Here is a 21,068-nt window from a genome sequence, read left to right as displayed (position 1 = left end):
CTCTGACAGTTGTCCCTTTTCCGCCTTTTTCAAGACAATTTCTCATTGCTCCGTTTCAAATGTCAGCTTTAGGTCAATGTTGTGCCCAATGCACACAGCCACCGTGCAGCCCAAGGGAGAGAGCCCACATCTTCATTACCCAACTACCCTGCATAATGGGGGTTCAAAGCCTTGTCTCTTATTCTTCCATGTATCTGTCACATCATGCTATCTCTGAATCCTCAGAAACAGGCACTTTTAGTAACTAAAGGTACAAAGTCAAATGCACAAATTAAACTGAACAGAAGAGAATCAGTCTGGTTGTTGAAAAATGGCACGGGACAAGAATACCAAAGAAAAGAAAAGAAAGCTTTATATTACTAGCCTGCTTTCCACATAAATTAGAAAATATGGATCGCATTATCATTAGTTTATGCAGTGGCAGAGTACTTTGGGATGAAAAAGCTAAGGAGATGAGAAAATGTGTAACAGCAATCTCATACTGTATTTGCTTTGCAGAAAATGTACTTATGAAATATACATGTGCTGAAATGTGATTAGGATGCACTTCTTCATTTTTATTAAAATGCTGCTTCCTTTATGTTCACTGAGCTTCAAACAACAGCCTGATTCGTATGCTTATAGTCTTGCTTAAAAAAAAAATAAGCATAAGATTCTATATATTTAACTTCAGTGCTATGTGTGTGAAAACGAATGTAAATAAGAAACTTTCTTCAGCTTACAAATGTTAACTGGAGAGATAAACCAGAGGGCTGTTACCTCAAAGCCCCAGGCGACGGCTGTTTCTGGCAGCAGTAGCTCCAGAAGCCTAGATGAGGCCTGGGAGCCAAACAGGAGCAAACAGACACAGAGAGCACGAAGCCAACCAGGAGAGATGAAGAACAAGCAAAATGGAGACAGGGAGCAGTGCTGAGACTGTGTCTGATGAGCTACATGTTTGTCTACAAAAAAAAGCACTTTTTCCCTCACGTTTAAGTCTATGGGAGATTTGTGAGTGCCTTTCGCTCACAGTCTAAAAAAAAAATAAAGCTTATTTGGTGCATTGTGTTCTCAAGCCCAGCTGCTTCCTGAAGCAGCTCTCTTATGATTTTAAGGCAGCATACATCAGTGCCTCAAGGCCACAAGCCTTTTAGGGCTAAAGTTATCACTTGCCCTAGAGCCCCTAATAGTCCATCCTCTGCTACATATGTCATGACACCAAGTGTATTTTGGGGAGACAACATTCAAGTCCGTATTTCTGTGACATTCTGTCCAGCCTCCCTTTGTTCCTCCATCTCGAACAAAGACCTTTAGACAACATTTGGTACTGCTCACTGAGCAGCTCCTCCCTTCTGCAATGGGCACCAGGAACATGGGGAGCCAACACTGCCCTGCTTAGTGGAAACAAGTCTTTTCAAAACAGTCTGTCCAAACCAATTATCATCTCATTCTTCTTCACTAGAAAACACCTGCCAGTCCCAAGTCAGCACAGAGCAGGGCACACTGACAGGGCCGTGCCGGGCACCCAGCCGTGCCCACTGCCATCGTCCTGCCCCCGAGCACGGCCAGAAACACCAGGGTGCTGCTGCTTCACCGCCCCTGAGAGCACTTCTACACAACAGTAAGATCCCCTGGGGCCTTTCTCACATGAATACAGCCATCCCAAAGGAGCAGCAACAAGCTGACTGCACGCATGCCCCTACAGCCTGAAGGCACCACACACTCGCGCCTGCCAGTGAGGCCAATGGCTTTTTCAGCTACCTGCTTGTATAAAAGGCTCTTCACAACTTTATTAATTGAGTGCAAAGCCAGTTACTGCACTCCTTAAAAATACTGTAAGAAATCTGCTTTTCCGTTAACTGCTCCATCATGCAGACTCAAGAGTAGAAAACCTCAGCTGACGATTACTTTGAGGTTGGCTTCACTGGGACCTGGCTTTCAACACATCTCTCTAGCTGTGCATATAAAGTAAAATGACTGCTGCCTCTACATGATTAAAATGGAGTAGTGCAGTAATTTTGATGACACAAGCAGTGAAAGCATGAACAGACACACTCAAGAATCCAGTGGCAGCTGGTACTTCCATTCTGCATACTGAAAATTCACAAGAGTAAACTATGTGTTTTCATTTCACCACTTTTTCATGAGATAATTATGAGCCCTTTTTGTTCTCCCAGACTTCAGAGTTGTTATGGCCTTTAGGTACTGCCAGATTTAAATTAAGAAGTCAGTCAGGGTCTCTGTGACTGTGTAATGGCAGTATGTATTTTATCATCTTCAAATTCAATTACAGATGCAGTGTGAATCCTAAATGTCTGTTTGTCTCCCACTTAAAAAAACTGTAACGATGAATATCAATCCTTTCTAAAATGTGAATTTTCAACAAAAAGTCCCAGGAATCTCATCAGTACTTCAATCAGACTTGATTTTGAATAAACTGCTCTAAAGTATTTGTACACAAACATGAAATGGCTCCATATGCCCTGCAAACCCCCCTGCAGACATGGGGCACAGCCAGCCATGTCTTCTTGTGTCTGCATGCTTCTGCTCTGCAGGCTCCATGGGTAACAGTGAGTAACTGTAATGGTACAAATGCTTTTGCTTAAACATGGCATCTTAGCACATCGCACAAGTGTTGAGGAATCAGCTTCTTGACCGGACAAAGCTGTAGGCTAGCAGGATGTTTTGCTGCAGCTCAGGGCCTGTGAATAAGCCACCCTCTGCTCCAACACACAGCATGACAAGAACAGTCTCTCAAGTTATACCAGCTGTATTGATCAAATTCCTTTCATTAGTAATTAGTCTGCATCCTAACTATCCTAACTCTGCTAGATAAGAGAAAGATGCAAGAATCTAGATTAAACAATGACTGCTTTATGGACTAAGAAGGCTTCTGTCAGAAACAATCTGCACTTGGAAGGTTTGCTGTTTGCCATCCAGTATGTTAAAAATACATCTGTGTACAAAGTAATTGCAAGGTTACCATCACTAGGCCTATGTGATGCATCACTTTCATACCAGTCCTGCAAAGAAGCACAACAGGTAGGGAAGAGGCAGCCTAGCTGAAATCATGAGAGCACACAGGCAAGTTGTGCTGGTGAAGAAATCACGCCAGGAAAGCTTTTAATACTCCAAATGCAAATGGACTGCATGAATAACAGCTGCCCACAGTCTCTCGGCACAAGGTGCCCAGCACAGCTGTGAGGCAGCACAGCCCTGCTGAGCTCAGGGCTCTCTCAGGGCCACCTGCTGAGCGTGCGGCCGTTCCTTTCCGCCTGGCAGGAATCCACGTGCGGACACCGAGTTCTCAGCATAATTAGCTCTGCCAAGTCCCAAAGCTCCTCTGTTAGTCACACATCTACAAGGATAATGTGGTCTGAGCGCCTGTCACAGTACACAGCGGCTCATCTCCAGCAAAACACAGATTCAATCCTGGTTTTCCCTTCTAAACTTGTGGTGCTTGGCATTCACTATGGGTGGAACTGCTTCCACAAAGCCAGAGCAGAGAGACACACTACCCAGCTCTCAGGCGGTATTTACAAACAGCACTCTTGCAGAACCTCATTCCTCATTTCAATCATCATGATTAAATAACACAGGCAGTGGGCTAGCATGCAAATGGAGGAGATGACAGGTGTGATGAGGAGAAAAAGGAAAACACTAGTGGCAGGCAGGATCAGCCTGCTCTAAGATGTCATTTGCCAGCGAAGTGTGCAGTGAGGAGCCACGGGTAAGGATATGTATCAAGATCACTATGGTACATAAAGCAAATTTCCACTGGCAATTATTCCTTATTTCTAGTACAGTGTACATCACCAGCAGGGAATCTGTCCATTATGAATTTATCAAATACCTGCATTCTGAAAGGCAGTAATTCGGACATTTGCTCAGGAAGTGATTTATCGTATTCATGTTCCTGGTAAAGTACTCCTTCATTCAAATTCATTCCATGGAAATGGCGAGACCAGAAATCCTGTGACACATATGCATATCTTTATATGAAACAAAAATTATAATCAATGCATTTCCAGTACCAGCACTCTGCATTTGTTGTGCGAGGAAAGTCAAAATGACAAAAATATTCCAGCATAAAATCAGAAAGTAATCATATATTTAATCCCACTTAAATATGCACAGACTAATAAAGCCATGGTAGGAACACATTACCAAACAATGCTTTTTAAACCAAATTGAGACTGCTTGTAATGCTGATTTCCCTAAATTCTGAACTACACAAAAATGTGGCATTAAAGAAAAAAATGTTAAAACCAGACATAGAGTTCTGTTGGAGCAGCTATGACTCCTCACTGCTTTGCAAGACAAGTGACAGTACCTTGTCAATATTCACTAGGAGGAACTATAATTTCATATGCAGTATTTTAATTTGCTACACTGACTTGAGCAAAAATTTCACCAATGTGGAAAGTTAAATGCAGATCATACATTTTTATCTTGTAAAATTACTCGTTTACATAACTAAGGGCTTTTGCAGTATTTTTTAAATTTCTTTTGCCAGATCCAACTCCACTGGTCGTCTGCAATTATCTTGTATCCCTAATCTTCCTGAACTCTTAAGATGCAGCACTTTCTTTTAATGAATTCATTTTCCTGTTCATTATAAACTCTTTGTTTATTCCTAGCAACCTCTGATCTTCAAATTGCTTTGCCTGATGAAAGTCACTGTCCATGAGTGATTGGTAGTGCATCCTACATTCGAGAACATGAGGTGATTCAGTATAATCACTGTAAGGGAACCTCAGATCCTTCCTTATGCGGAAAGTATCAGCACTCACACAGGGGAAAAGCACTCAGGAAAATGTGGCTTTAAGCACAGAAAGATAATGGATGATAATAGCCTTCTTGCTCTCTTGGATCAAGTACTGCACTGTCCAGAATTTCTGCCAAAAGTAAATGCATTTACTTTGTACTTCTTACGTACTCTCATTTTCAAGGATCCAATTATTTTTCCTGGAATGTGTTGCCTGCACCTGAATACAAAATATACAGCAAGTTTTCAAAATAAAGTGTTAAGAGCTGCTGTATTAAGAATTACTTTATGTCTGACTATACATGCTAAGTATACAGCAACAAGGATGAGACCTGGGCCCCAAAGAGCAAAAAGATGTCCCACATATTAACCTACAACCTTTCTTGAGACCTCAGGCTCTGGGCTCCTCCTTGCACACCGAGTACCATTTGCCACAAGTCTCTAAAGCCTTACAGTCATCTGTAGAAAATTATTCACCACCACCAAGGGATACATGGAATCCCTTGTGAACATCTGCATCTTTTATCTGTAGTTGTGGTAAGATATAGGGAGTGCACAGTGAAACAGACAACATAACTTCCCTTTGAGTATCAGTGTTAGGAATACAGGGATTGCATAAAAGTCTTGAAATCACCACAGCCCTGAACGTACCTCGACCTGCACAGCCATCCCCTGCAGTCTGCAGCCACGTGCTATTCGGGTGTTCACTCACAGGAGCAAGATGCTGCAGTTGCAATTGTTTGATGATGTCCAGATCCCAAGCTATGCTGGCTGTCCTCCAATCTAATTACCTATTAAAAGGAAAAAAATGTCATTTCCAACATTCATAGCTGCTAAGGGAAAAGGCTCGATTATGTAACTGAGAGCCAGACATTACAGTAAAATGGTTTACCAGCAAGAGAATGCCTAAGACAGTGGTCTTTATCAGACACACTGTTTAGCAGCTTCTTTTTCTGAAAGACTGACTTGCTGCACATTTATACCAGGTCTTCATTTATGCCTGAAACGCTCTTTATCTTCCACAGCTATCCTTTGTGCATGAAGTACATATGCTGCTTGGTTAGAGTCACAGAACCTGAACTTCTTTTCTCAGTAGCACTTAACTACAATCTCCACCCCGAAAATTAAAACTGTCTGGCAACTTAATAATTGCATGTACCTTTGGCAAGTAACTGACAAACAGTCTGTCATACAGTCACTCATCCAATGGATAATTCATGTTCTCAAACAAGATAACTAAACAAAACCAAAATCCAAGCAACGTCTCAATTGCAGAAAAACAACAACGAGGAACCAAGCGTGGTGACCAAATGGTGAACAGAAGAAAGAGAATCAAAAAGTGTGTTTCAACAGCAGCTGTGTTGTCTGCCTAGCTGCCAAGCACAAACAGCTCTGTGCATCACTGGTGAGTTTGTCTCACTTTTCCCAATTGTGCACTTAAAGAAAGAACAAAAAAAGAAAATCAGTTGTTCAGATTAGTTACTAAATTTTACCTGAAATTTCGCATTCTGTAAAGTCTACCAGTGGCACAAAAGCAACCGGTAATTCCAGAGAAGTTCAGAAGCTGTTGTGTCTCATCCCTAATACAATAAAAACAGCAGAGCATACAAAAGAATAACAGTGAGTTATTGTCACTAAAAATACATTAGGCAGTTTCAGTCTAGTTATTAAGGAATAGTGGGGAAGACCTTGCAAAACAGCGTTGAGAGAGAAAGAGGATTTGTAATGAAATAATGAATTCGGCATTCCTTTTTATTTCCCTGCTTGTTTGATGTCACGAGGGCATGTCTACCAAATCAAAATACTCCTCAGATATGGGAAAATATGAGCTACTGCAGTGCTGCTGTGAGACCACTGCTATTTTCTGATCATTCCTCTTATGGGGCACCTCCCAGTGGTGCCTGCTGGCCATCTTGAGACAAGCAGAACAGCGCAGTGGACAGAGTGCTCCTGCAGCCTGGAAACCAATAGCTAGAGAATGCATTTACACACAGGCTAAGCAAGAAAACAGTCTTCATTCTCCTTTAGGAGAAATCAAAACAAAACCTACAACAAACAAAAAAGACATGGATGAAAGGCAAGGGGAGGAAGTGTCGGAACTCATTTTTTTAAGTATTATTTCTATCTAAAGGAAAGTTCTCAGGAAAGGAGAATTTTGGACATTACCAAGGACAGCCAGTGCATAGTGAGTTTTATGCACGTTTTCTTCTTAAAATGTTCTTGAAAAGTTTGTTTTTTTCCATTCTCCTGTCTGATTTTACATAACGTTATCAAGAGCTCTTGGAAAAACAACAGCCAATATATTCCAAAGCTATGTGCAGAATTACCACTTGCTCTTCTTTGAGACCCACCAGAGCAAGAAACACTGAGAGGGACAAAAGTCACATTGGAAGCACTAGCCTACAGATGTTAAATCCTTAAAGAGCAACTGGGGATGATGGCCACTGAGCTCAGAGATGGGAGCCAAGACAGGCAAGTAATCTTTTAAAAATCTTGGAAGGATAAAATCATTAAGTATTATCATTGGACGGAGATACTGTAGTTTCCTAAAATCCTAATCCTAGCCTGTCACAGGCAGAGCATGGTGCCATAAAACCAGAATGCTCAGCTGATAAACATGACAACAACTCTGCCAAAGCACTGCAGCAACCAGCTGTGCTCTGAAGTCTGATGGCAAGTGTACTTGTTCAGTTGGGATAGAGTTAGTTTTCTTTAATTGCAATCTTGGTATCTTTCAGTTGTTGCTGAGCAGTGCTTACCCAGAGTTATGGTCCCTTCTGTTTCTTAAGCTGCCAAGCAGCACAAGGAGCTGGGAGGTGACACAGCCAGCACTGCTGAGCAACGGGACATCACACACCATGTGGCATCATGCTCAGCAATTAAACCAAGGCAGTTGGCTTGGAGGGGTCCCCTGCTGCCTGGGGACTGCCTGGGCATCGGCCAGTGGGTGGTCAGCCATTGTGCTGTGCATCCTTTACATCATTACTTTCTAAACTGCCTTTGTCTCAGCCTCAGGGTTTTTCTAATTTTTGCCCTTCTGATTCTCTTCCTCTCATTCAGTCATGGGCTGGAAGTTGGCAAGTGACTGCAAGGTGCTTAGCTGCTTGCCAGGGCTAAACCACAACCATAGCAGCATGATGCAAGTAGGAATCTTCCTCTTGAATAAACAGGATCCTCAGAGACCAGAACGAGATAGCCAGAACAAGATGACCTGTCTCATCATGACTTGTGCTCACAAACCTCTTGGTTCCCATACTTTGAACAGTACTATCCAGGTAATGGCCCTTGTCTGAAAGACTGTGAATTTCCAAATTATCGCCACGTTCATCCTAATGCAAAAACACAGATTAGAAATTTCCTACCAACAGCATGCAAACAGATGCATATTTGCCAGAGTGAATATCGTCAATAGGAAAGACAAACAACCTGCCTTGAGAGCACTGTCACAGCAGCATGCGCTTCCTTCCCTGAGACACCATGTTAACATGTGGTGCCGGAGGACAAAATTAATACAGTGAAAGTCCACAGCTTCTGAAGTCATAGGAGAAGCATGTTAACAAGGACAGTAAGAGCGTACTTAGGATCAAAATGCCTTCCATGTGAGTTCATCAGAGCATCCGAAATAATTAACAGAAGACTGGAAGAGCTGGCACTGCACTTTCCCAAGGAACAGCTCACGTTCTGTACAGAGCTGGGGGAAAAGCAAGAATGAACTGATATGCTCTAAAAATTTTGAACAGGAATATGTTCTTTTTACAAATAAACTGTACAAATAATCTAGTTACAAAAACAGGTTTGCATTTCTTTTTTCCCCAGACAAAACATTTTTAGAAACTCACTGTTTCTAAAGGTAGGCAACTTGATGGAGTTTAATCTGAAAAGCACTGTCCCAGATTCTGAGCCAGCATTAAATGGCTTCTTACAAACCAATTTCAGACCAGACAGCATTTTGAAGTAATTTACCCATCTACTCAAACCAGACTGCCACTGGCCCATCTCATCCAGTCTAGCTTAGATGGAACTCTGCTTGGAAATGACAGCTTCCATGTGAAAAATGATGCCATAACTTGAAATTTAAAGATTAAAACAGATGAAAGCAAAATCACTTCATTATTAGGGCACATAAATCACAACTAGAAAGATGAGAAAGTAAATCCAATCCTGAAACTTTCCTGGCTCAATTAAATGTTTCTGTTCCTTCAGCAACACGTTATGTGAGAAAGAGAACGGACAAGATCTGGGAATTACAATGTGCTCAGCATGCTGGAAATCCACTTACACGTGCCGTGCCTGACTGTTCCTCCTAGGCACAGAGATGTATGGAGAATGAGCCATGAGGAAGAGCTGGTGCTGAGATCAAAGACATTAACGCCAAGAGAAGTGAATCATTTTGTTAATTCTCAAATCTTCTCCACTGCAGAGTAAAATCAAGGAAGACAAGGCAGTGCCGAGACTTGAAGAGATTTGCTCACTAGCACTAGCAGCAGGACTAAATGTGTCCAGGGAGAAAATGTCCATCAGTAATGGTGACATTTCCAGCGAAATCAGCTTAGCACTGAGCTCAGACAGCAGCAGGACACAGTAAGAATTTAACACTGCATAATACACACAGGTATCTGCTTTGTTTCAGCTACTGCCTTTGTTCTTCACAAAACCCATTCTTTAATAAAAGAACACAACAAGAGTGCAGCTCATGCACAGTGCTGACACTCTGCAAGTCAGGACTAATTCTGAGGTCTTTAGTCAGACTGAAGACCTCAAAAGAATTCAGGATTAAATTAAATTTTCAGCAAGGGCTCAGTAACTTCTACAGCCTTCTGAGAACAGCCTCTGAGCAGCCTTCCCAGAACAAAGCAGCAACACAGGGCTAGTTTCTACAGCAGGCACGTACCCAGGACAGCCATGGAGAATCTGCTGGAGTTATTTCAGGTTTACACCACTGCAAAATGCATCTACACCCCAGCCTATCTGCAGAGCAGTGCAGCACAAAGCCAGCGTCCAGTAGTACACGTGGCAGGACTGGTCCCTTCTTTGGCAGAACAATCTAACGAAGAACAAAATTAATGGATGACAGTAGCTCAAGTCCTACCACTGGAGTTCATGCTGCCCACTGGTTACTCAAAATAATTACATCTCTAAGAATCATGGTTGATTTTCTGATGTAAAAATCCATGGTAAACTTGCAAAGATGATGATTAAAGCATCTTAGAGGGTGATGTACAGCCTTTCCCAACCTGAAGTAACTGGCATTCTTCTCTTACCTCCTTTCGATCTCAGTGCTGAGCTGTGCACTACTGGAGCCTGAGCGAGGTGCAGCTCACTGCCCATGCACACCTTATTTTTTCAAATCCCACTGAAATCATTATGAGTCATGAAACACATTGCAGATACCAAAATAATACCATGTAACAGGTACTCCACTTCTATTATTTAATACTTCTACTTATGTAGCAATTCAAGGCCACAGAGGTCAAAATCAAGCTGCACTGTCCTGGTCCTGTACAAACACTAAGGTGTTGGGCTGCAGTGTGGGCTTCAAGCTCCATCACTAGAAAAGACTTCATTCTTAGCAATCAGTAATTACAGCAGTGTCCCTGTGAATCAGCCATGTGCATATCAGCCTTACAAAACAGAATGCACCAACAGATACTGGTGTTAGCATCACAGTGACGGGGCCTGAGCTCTCTTTAATAAATAAAGACTCTGCAAAATGTGAGCATGTAAGAAGTGAGCACACAAAAAATGAACATGCAATAGGTACTACTGCATACACAACTCACTGACAAGAGTCCAAAAACCCTTTATGCAAGTACCTTGATTATTTCTGCAGTGCTGGGTGAGAGGTGAGGGATTTGGATGCTGGAATGAAGCCTTCAAAAGCATCGGCAGGTAAAACAAGGTGATCCCTCAACATACTGAAAACGTTTATTAGCAGGTCAAAGATCTTAGAGGATGATGGTGTATCTCTAACAAAAGGAAAAGCAAGAAATAATCAGCGCTGGAGTTGTGCCACCTCTGTCAATAATGCAGCTCTTCTTGCATTTCTGATTGGAATGTACTGGGCTGTAAAGTATCCTGCTTGGGAAATTACATCTTAGGAGATATCATTCCAGTTCACCTTTTGTTTTCATGTATGCAAAATTAACTCTCAAGAGATCAGAGGCACTTCTGAATCTCTGGTACAAATACGAAAATCAATAGCTTTGAAAAACTAACCACCCCAAAGCTCACTGTAGCACGTGTTTAAATGCACACACAGCCCTTGGAAAGCCATCTCACTCTGGCATCAACAGCTGCAACGATCACCATTACCACCCCTGCCGTCCTGTGTTCTGGAAAGAAGAGGCAGGAAATTAGAGGAGAGTGGTCTCATGGGGAGAGGTGAGCCACGGATGACACGCAGCCAATCCCATGGTAACAGGGTATTTATATCACTCTTAATGGCCTTACATCCACAAATCGTTTGAACGGAATTACTACACAGTTTTAAGCAGGTGAAGTGGCTTTTCTTTCAACATCATTCTTGGAAAGATCTGAATCAGTAATTATCCTTCTAGAAGAGAATAATAATAATAGGGAAGGTTACAATTCTCATTTGTATGAAATAAACACTTTACAGCCAGACAAAAACAGCCTGAATAACAGGAGGATTTAACAGGCACTTCCCATGAATAGGATGTCAGGGTAGCAAGGATGAAGCAGCTTCAAGGACACATTTTCAAACAAAGTAAATACATAGAGATTCTGTCCAAAGACACGTGGAAGTTCTCCATTTTGCATGCAATGAAAATGTTTCAACAAGAAAGTGTGCAAAATACTTGAGCTTTAGGCTCTCTGCGGATGTATCAAAAATGGTTGACTCAACTCAATAATTACAATGACAGCAAATAAACTCTAAAACCAGAAACTTTCCGCAACAGAAATTAACTGCTGCCGTTTTGCTAAGGAAACAGTAGAGTTTCCTTAGTATGAAGGTCAGAAATACTGCATCACCCAATTACTGCAAGTATTTCCCAGCCAGCATTTTAGATTCTGCCATACTTTTCTTGTCTGTGCCTCTCGTGGGGAGAAGTAGAATTTTGGGTGCAGCCTAAAAAGCGTACCTATCGTTACAGATACTTTCTGAGCTTACTGATAATGAGCTTGTATTACCTTAAAACAAGTTCTGTCAATACAAAAAGAAAAGGAAACTTTTACTGCAATACTGGCGCGATCTCTTTTCCAACATTCAGCTTCACCTGATGACCAGAGTAGCGACTCACCGCGGTGTGTGCCAGCTGTTAAGTACAAGCTGCAATGCAGTCACACAGACTGTAAATACTGGTCCATATCAATATTACGAGAACACTTAAGGGTAGCAAGACATTCAAGTGGGAAAACAAGAAACAAAAACTGGTACCAGTGATAAAATAATCTGAAAGGATAAAAGCTAGCTTCTCTTCCGAATCAGACAAACTGGCACTTGTTTACTCTAACAACTGGAATTTACCAAACAAGTTACAACTGAAACAACTGAACTGCACATAACACATCTACAGCAAAAATGAATGAACGTTTGTCTTCAACTTAAGGGCTGAAAGCGAAGACTTTGCCTGCTGGAAGAGTAATGACCCCTCCTGCCCAGTTAATCAAAGGCAAATGCGTCAGCATTATGTGCATGCGTAAAGGATTGACATCAGTGGGAAACTCACAGTTCCCCTGACAGCAGCTGCCTCAAGATCTGCACACTGTGAGGATGCTGCTGCACAGCCACTCCTCCCATACCCAGGAAACTACTCAGGAAAAAGTAAACCAGAAACACCACATTTTCATTTACATACTAATAGGCAATTAAAAAAAAAGGACAGTTATTTACTGTCTTCTGAGGAAAGAAAAAAATACAAAATGCCTTTATAAAGCTGTGTTTTAAAAACCCCAAAATAAACTTTTGATTTATCTGATGGATAAAAAGCACTGAGCACCATAGTTGTAATGGAAGCTTTTCCTTTGCTGTTTGCAACTTTGTGGCAGCAAACTGTAGTCTCTCCCTAAGTCTACACAGACACATTAAGCATAATAGGGAGGGGACATTTTTACTTCTGCTTAAGTTTGTCCCCACTGTTCTATTTTTTTTCAGGTCACTAAGATACTCCTGAATTCCAGTGCTTCCAACTACTTGCACTACAATTCCTTTCAACAGCAAAATATCAAAATCTCAGGAAAACATGTCTCTGAAGAGGAGCCCAGCACACATATGTTTTTTATTTTACCAGAAGGAAAGGAGGTATCAGGACTCCTAAGCTGGGGTATTTCTTTTGGGGTGCTCCCAAACACTCCTGTTTAGTCATGCAGTAACACCATTTAGAAAAGCACAACTCAAGAGAGTTCTCCAAGATTTTCTAATACCTGCCTTTGCAAAGCACTGGTTATTGGCTGGCTTTGGCCACTACGACCACTGAACAGTACTGAGAATTTCTTCTAATAAAATTCATTTGTTCACCATTTTTTTGTTTGTGTAAGTTTTTGTTTGTTTTGGGGGGGTCGGGAAGGGGGGGAGAAGCAAACCATAAAATACTACTACAAATACTACTACTGGCTTGGCTTTGCAGTGCTGGGACAAAATTAGCTCGTGTGCTTTTTGATTCTGCTCTAAGAGGACTGCTGGCACCGTCACCATCCTGCCAGCTGGGGGCTGTCCTGAAAGCTCCTGCAGTGACCCTGCTGTAAGAGAGGGAGCCGCAGAGCACAGCAGACCTCAAATGCAACAGTGAAATGCGACGTGTGAAAGGGAAGGTGAAATGCTGAGAGCCCCCTCGGTATCTGCACACAGCCATCACACACTTTGCTCACACCGTAAGCCACCCTCACTGCTCTCAGCGTACGGAGCACAGTGTGACTGCGCCTGGAAGGCACTGCCCAGAAAGAGCACAGCTGCAGTGCTGGGCAGCTGAGGCTCTGCAGCACGAGGACAGGTCAGTCTGCAAACAATCACAGCACTCTCTCAGGAAGCATGCTCTTCACACTTTTTGCAAATGCCTACAAAGAGAACTTAAGCTTAGCAGCCTTGGTCTGCCACTTAGTTTTCACCTGATAAGAGTTAGTAAGCTCATGAGAAGTTCATCAGCATGTTCTGATAATTGTTCCGGGCATTATGGAAAAATTCAACCATTCACACCCAAAAGCCGTCTTCTGAACAAGTGCAACTGTTATTCTCACCGAGGAAAACAAGGCTGCAAAGACTTAAGCTGGGTTTAAGGCTGCAGGACTATAAGCTCCTACCTGAAGACACACACCATGCGAGTCTGTGTTAGCAGGACGGCATTCTCTTTTTGCAGGTTGAATCAAACAGCTGTGGAATTGGCATTACTTTTGTGACAGTAAGACAAAAGGTAGAATTTCCTACGTCAGCTGAGTGTTAACAGCTGCTCCCCAACAGAAGTTTTATTGGTCATATTTGTGCCACTCTTCCCCCATTCTGGAATGAAACAATAAGATCAGCATTAACAGACAACGACGAAAAGACACAGCAGTTCCAAAATCAATACAAACCGATGAGTAATGCAGCCATAGATCACCTGGCAGGCACCGAGATTAATATCTCATCCATACTAATTGAATTTCCACTAATAAATTGAAAAGAGAAATAAAGCATCATCAATACATCAGAACACAATATAATAAACTAAGAGCATTAAATTCTGCGTGATCAGGTTTTGGCCTTTTTGCATCTGGTCAGACCTTAGAAGTAAGAGGATGGACATCACTGCCCACTTCCTGCAGGGCAAAATCCCTGCTTTCCTGACAGTCACACATCACCTTTATGCAGACTGTGTAGAGATATGTCAGTGTCCTTTCTTTTTCTGGTAAAATCAAGCCATAATCTGCTGCAATTCAGGAAAGGCCACCAGGCAGTAAGTAAAACTTCTGCTATTTATGTACACACATCTAATCTTCTTCCTTGCCAATTTGTTTGGTATTGGTTCGAGGACAAAGAATTCAGTAATACTACAAAACAGGTGGCATCATGAATGGTGTGAGTGAGCTGAGGGGAAAAGAAAAGCCACATCTACACATGAAAGATATGAGAACTCGGACACAAGAGGTTACAAAGCGTGGGGTACCTAATCTAAATCCCATTAACACAGCAAAAGATAGTCAAGACTATCAGAAGACCTTCTATTTTCTCCCACTCAGCACTTCACAGCACAGATCAGTTCTGTGGGTCCTTTGAGGGAATCCTCAGCTCAATGGAATGGTCTGGTTTGAAAACCAAAAACACTACTACCTGAAAACACAAGCTCTCCTGCTCTGTTATGTCAAAAGCTATGCACAAGACACAAGGTGTGAGCTCAGGTGGCACACTGCCTACACACAGGTGACAAGTGCAAGACACTGCCTCATATTCCTGACCTAGATACACATCTATGTACACAACTATTAATCCAGTAGATCTCTTATAGGAAGCTAAGTGCAAGCTTCTCACCAGCATCACTGCAATGTTACTTAGCTCAGTCTTCAATCCATCCACTCAATTAACAAAATAGACTACAAAACCCTTTTGTGCAGAATTTTGTATCCTCTGAATACAGCACTAGAAGCTGTGGGCCATCTGAAGGAAGAAGACATGAATGCAAGCCCTCGAGTTTAACTGCAACAGCATGCAGTGTGTGTTCAACAGTACAGCTGCAAAGAGGCAAGCAAGCAGTGTCCCCCAGTGTTCAGAGTGCAAAACCACGGAACAGATCAGCCACAGCAGCACAAGCAGCAGTCTCAAACAAATATACCACTCATTGTACTGTAATGGGCTGCACTGACTCCGGATGGAAAACGTGGCGCAGGGTGACAAGGACAGCAAATGGCGTTCTAGTGCCACTCGGAATGAAGACAACAACTGCTGTGTGCACATACCAGCACTGCTCCCAAGGAAAACAGTCACAGTCAGTATGGATCACAGGTGACTAAAGCCAAATTCTCTGTAAAGAATCCCTTATAAAAGGAAATCACGATGAAAAGGAAATTTATTTCAGGCTCACGTCACTGAATCATAAGCGCCAAACACATTTTCCCATCTCTGACAACTCACACCTTTGTGCTGAATTTCAAACACACACATAGCAAGAAGCACAAAACTGTCCACTTACTGAAGACAAGGATGTGGCAGATGGAAAGGACATTTGTGCTCCTGCTCTATAGTGTAACTCACTTAGAAAGCCTCAGAGCTTATTAAAGCTCAAAACTAGTACTGGTATGGACTAGGACAACGTGAATGACTTTTCATTACTCATTCTGACATCTGCATTTTGTTTGGATCTCAAATGTGATTGTTCAGACAGAATTAGAGAAAAATTCTGTACAAGTTAGAGAGGGTTCTGATATGACAAGAGAAGAAAAGCAAAGTTATACCGTCATTTAAGAATTCTATTGAGGTCATTTAAGAATTCTATCTTTCACTGTACTCTCACACACATGATTTGCTGCCTTTTTTTAGCTGGCTCAGAGATGCAGAGTCAATAGCTTTTGTTTCATTTTCACTTGTGTAAATTCCCCTGATTCAAGGCAGCAAGGTTCATCTCATGTTCTGAAAAGAAAGCCCGGTAATCTTTCTAAGGAAAGACTAAAAAACAGAGGTTAAAGAAATGTTAATCTTCTCTGCACATACATAAGTCTCTTCCAGAGAGCCAGTGACCGTGTGATGGCCAACAAGGCACAAGCATATTTCACTTTTGCTTTGTTCAGTCATGATAACTCAAGTTTAGTTTTCCTAGACAACCTGAGCAGCTTCGCTCTATTTCTATCTCCTTAAATAAACAATAACACCCCTAAAAGCAGAGGGAGAACATCAAAACAACTTCTGCAGTGAAGTTCAGCCACTGCAATCAAGGAAACCAATCTCCATGAAGAGCTTCTCAGAACAACCACTAATGCCAGAAAATGGCTTTCAGACTTGCTATCTTGCAATACTAACGCAAGAAGCAATCAATTAGAATGTATCCTGTCAAAAAATGCTGCTAGAAGACTTCAGAGAAGGGGAGCCAAGACACCTGAAGCCAAAGAAAGGGTTCCTCTCAGGAGCAGTGTGAGTCTCTTGAACTGTAACAGAGCTTGGCAGAGGCAATGAGATTTAACCATTAAATTAACTGCATGAGGAAATACAGAAGAGGCAAAAATAAAGACATAAGGAAGAATCTGAACACTTGTCCTTGGGAATACTGAAGCGCTTTACTTTAGGAAGAGTAACCCTGAAGTGCTCTGGATTTCCTGGTATGCTATCACTCATCTCCAAGTCTGGCATTACACAGCTCTCTCTTCTGCAGGCCTGCTGCACAATGGTGGCTGAGGTGGGAGAAGAACACCAGGCCATTCATTCTGATGTCTTTCCTAGTTTGGTAGATGGTCAACATCAGGTTATGCAGTTTGTTCTTTTCTTTATTCACTGCCAGGAGTACTGGCACAGAGACTCATTTTCCAATCTGCTTTTCTGTTCTTTCATCTCTGTTACCTGCACATCTATACTGCCAAAATAACCTTTCCTCTCAGTTCTGACTTTACTGACTTCAGCAGAAAGCTGGGCAGCAGAGATACACTGGAAAACTGCAGGAACATAGAAAAATAAACAGATATGACTCACAGAACAAAAAGATACTGCTCAGTCACCCTGCTATTACAGCACCAGGTTGTGCTCTTTGTCATCCTTTGGCAGAAGTGACAGAAATCTCACCTGTGCTCTCATATAATCAGTGAGGACAGCAGTTTGCATCAATTTTCATGATTAAACAGTAACACTGGATAGCACAGTCCTGGCACAGTAAGGCAAGAGCTCAAAGCACTTCTGCACTAGAGACAACTGGTTCCTAAGTGAAACCCTCCAGTCACAGCTGGGGGCTGAAGCCATTAACTACCTTGGAGAGCAAGCACTGTTAATAATCATTACCAAAATATTCCTAATTGGAGCATATTAAATTTCCAAGTGCATTTTTCCAACTGACCAATCACCTGACATCCTGACCGCAGTCTCATCTCTCCAGTTAAAAATATCCCTTCACATGACACAGCCTGGATAAACAGAACAACTGACTGAAGTCATGTGAATGAGAGACAGAGCACACAAGTACTCAGCAGGAAATCACACCGTCATTTACATATCTGCGCATTTGAAAAAGAAAAATTGAATATTTAATGTAAAGTGAACATAATTTCTATTAAAAAGCAATAACTGACGGTGAGTTAGAGTGAAAAAAAATGAAGCAAATAGAAAAAAACCTGTAACAAAAACTGGAAGAGCCATGCATGAGCTTATGCATTCCTTACAAATGCTTGAAGCACTCAGGGTTAGAATTTACTGTGTAAATTACTTTTTAAACCTCAAAGATGTTTTTTAAAAATGCCCCTTAAACATCAACATTAGGGGCCTTTTAAGAATAATTACATTTTCTGCATAAGGTGAAAAAGATCTTTAAAAAGATCCACATACTGTCCCGTGACTACTGCTGTTAATCACAACCATGCTCTTCATGTGCTTGAAGTTATGCATGCTACAAAATCAGGCTGCTTTGCTGGATCCAAGCACAATAGCCAGCACCTTCCAGCTCAAAGTCCTCGAAGGTTCTGCAGTTGTCAGAGTACAGACTGGGCTCTGCGCTCCATGGAAAAAGAGAAATGGGAATTATAGGCAGTTTTCTCCTCAGCAACAAACCAAGGGAGCAGGGGACTTCTGTAGTATGAAGGACTAAAAGTAGGAGATGACAAAAACAAGAGAAAACAGAAAGTACAAAAAGTACTGAAGACTTTTGTCCTAAGACTAATACATCTGAAGTTCCATTCTAAGCTATTCTTAAAATTCCATAAGCACTGTAGTACTGTACTGATCAACCACAGAGAGTGTGAACTCTTCAGTTCAGCAAGCTGTGTAAGCCAGGTTGTGAAAGCCACCTACACAAGTTACTGTATCTGTGACTGAGCAATATGCACGTCTGCGCAATCAACAGCATGATGGGGAAGTTACTGTTATTCAGTTGTATTTGCATCAGAGGGATGCAAATTATGACAGTTTCTCACCACTAGAGGGAGCTACTGTCACATCTCAATTCAGTGCTACCGACATGCAAACCCTGAAACAAAAATGGGATCATCTCTGCATAAATTGCAGTCACAATGTCTGCTTCATAGGGTCCGTCCCAGCTGGGGTGAACTCACAGGTCCAACACAAAGTTTACTTTCACTGATTTTGAAAACAGTTTAGGAATGAAAAATGGGTTATTTTTGTCTCCAGATGTCTTTTCTGCTAGTTTAGCTTAGCAGTGAGCAACACAACATGGTTGTCTGCCCTTACCTGTTACACAGAGACTCTTCTAACACTTGCTGTGCTCAGATAACACAGGGAACAGTATATAATGACACACACACAAAGAAATTGGCTAGTTATCCACAGTTAACTACATTAAACTACATCTTCCTAATTACTCTCATTTTCTGAAGCTCCTGTGTCACATCTTCCCTTCTCACACACACAAAACATGCTTAAATCCACATCCCCCTCCATCTCTTTTACAGCAGGAAGTCCAGGAAGCTGAGGGTGAATCGTTTTTTTCCACAGGCAGCAATGAAACGTCTCCATCACAGCACACAATAACAAACAAAACAAATACACAGTTTAACTGCAGCAAGACTGTCAGCTGCGGCTTTATTAATGATGTTTTAAAAGGGTGTAGTTTTCCTGCCCGGCAAGATGCTACCGTGACCTCCAAACATAATTGAGATGCATTGCAAAAGCCAGAACAACAACACTCATTTCGCCACCTGCAGCCCAAGGCCTGGCTCCAGCTGTGGCTGTCCCTGAGCTCACTGTGTCACTGCCGCGCGGGCTCTACTCCACAGTGTGCACGCAGCATCTGCACTGACATGCCGACGACATTCAGAAAATCACCAAACTCTCAGTCCTGTACTTCAATTTCCAAAGCAACCAAATCTTCAACAAGGTTGGTATGTGGCAACTGACCCTGACAGCTCCTCTAAGCCTCTTCACACAAAGATGGGCTGCAGCAAAACCATTCAATACGGAGTGGGAAGATTAGGGACCACTTCTAAGGCTCTTTTAGGTGCTGAGGAACCTTAACAGCAGCCATGGCTTCACCTCACTGTAAAAAGTATCCAAAAGATGCAATGCCTATGTGCCTCCTTCCAGTAACTTCAGTTAAAATATGACTCTCAACTTGTTTTCTACATGCACAGATAAGCAGATAATTTATTTGGATTCCAGCTGGCCAAAGGAAATGGAAAGAAAGGCTGGACTACTTCCTAACCGCTCTCTTAGAAGAGGTTATTTTGTTTCACATAAGCTTACTGTGACATACTTACCTAGATTACAAGCACCTTGTGTCAAGAAACATGCTTTCTTTTACCTTATTTATAAATCAGACCAGCAGACTAGCTCTGTCCATGGCGGCACAGCACGGTGCTGTGTTGCTCTGCTGGGAACCTAACTCATGTTTGCATCACAACATGTAAGCCTGGAAGAGTAGCGAGATTCCTTGTGGTGCTTGGCCCCTCTGCACTGAGTGAAACACTCTGTGTCTCCCTAATTCTACCAATGGTACATAAACCTCAGGGATCTGAGGAGTTAAAATATTTTTCCTCAGTCCTGATACCTTATCAAGTTGGCTTGGGAGGGCTTGGAGGGCTGTGAGAGGACAATCTGAAAGCATTTTCTTTTGTTTCACTGTGGCATTCATACTGCTCACCCCACAGAAAGCAGAACAAAACCACTATGTGAAGTCAATCCTTCAAAAATCATCTCTGCCAAATCAGAGATGTCTGTATTGTGCAAGTTCTGAAGGCTTTTGGAATTGTTTAGCAATACAAAAAGCTGTTTGTTTTAATGCGCTCCCTTTCGCTTCATGAGAATGTCAAAGATCTCCCCAAAGGCTCTAACAAGAGAAAGCAGTTTCTCACTGCCTTTGAAGCTCTGCTAGAGATTAGAGATGCCTCATATCAGGTCTCAGTCATCCTCAGGACATCTTCTTGTGCCCCCTGTTCCAAAGTATAGCTGACGGAATTTCTAGGAGGACTGCCTCCTCCTGGGATCTCAGGTGAGACAGTGATCTGTGCCAAAATCAAGCATACATGAGGACTGAACCAAAGGCTGTAAAGTTATCAGAAATTTGTTCAAAACATTTCCTGTATATTTTTTGTTTCCACGTGTTTTCATTCTCTTGGATGAGAAGATGTGAGAAGTAATTTTCTGGGCCTCTCCTTAGCAGCATACTGATCCTTGACTGATGGAGTCTCTTCTACTCACGGTATGACATCTGCTACTCACTCGTATTTTCTTCTTCCCTTTTCTTTT

At 42.1% G+C, this 21,068-nt stretch overlaps 1 protein-coding gene across 2 annotated transcripts in view; it reads right to left on the bottom strand.

Annotated features, from left to right (window-relative positions):
- The window catches only part of GPR149 (G protein-coupled receptor 149), a 132,050-nt gene that overhangs the window by 36,549 nt on the left and 74,433 nt on the right, over positions 1-21,068 (bottom strand). The window contains exons 1-3 of one of the 2 annotated variants that reach the window (XM_031555032.1): positions 6,241-6,326; positions 5,399-5,538; positions 3,833-3,952 (exon numbers count right to left, since the gene is read on the bottom strand). In XM_031555032.1, coding sequence (XP_031410892.1) covers positions 3,833-3,952; positions 5,399-5,416 — 138 coding nt within the window. In that variant the 5' untranslated portion in view covers positions 5,417-5,538; positions 6,241-6,326. Of the gene's footprint in view, positions 1-3,832; positions 3,953-5,398; positions 5,539-6,240; positions 6,327-21,068 lie in introns of those variants that run through there. The other variant, XM_019619238.2, reaches the window with a different exon arrangement.

Source organism: Meleagris gallopavo, chromosome 11 (assembly GCF_000146605.3).
Source record: "Meleagris gallopavo isolate NT-WF06-2002-E0010 breed Aviagen turkey brand Nicholas breeding stock chromosome 11, Turkey_5.1, whole genome shotgun sequence".
Lineage (NCBI taxonomy): Eukaryota > Metazoa > Chordata > Aves > Galliformes > Phasianidae > Meleagris > Meleagris gallopavo.
This window is presented reverse-complemented; position numbering and strand designations above follow the sequence as displayed.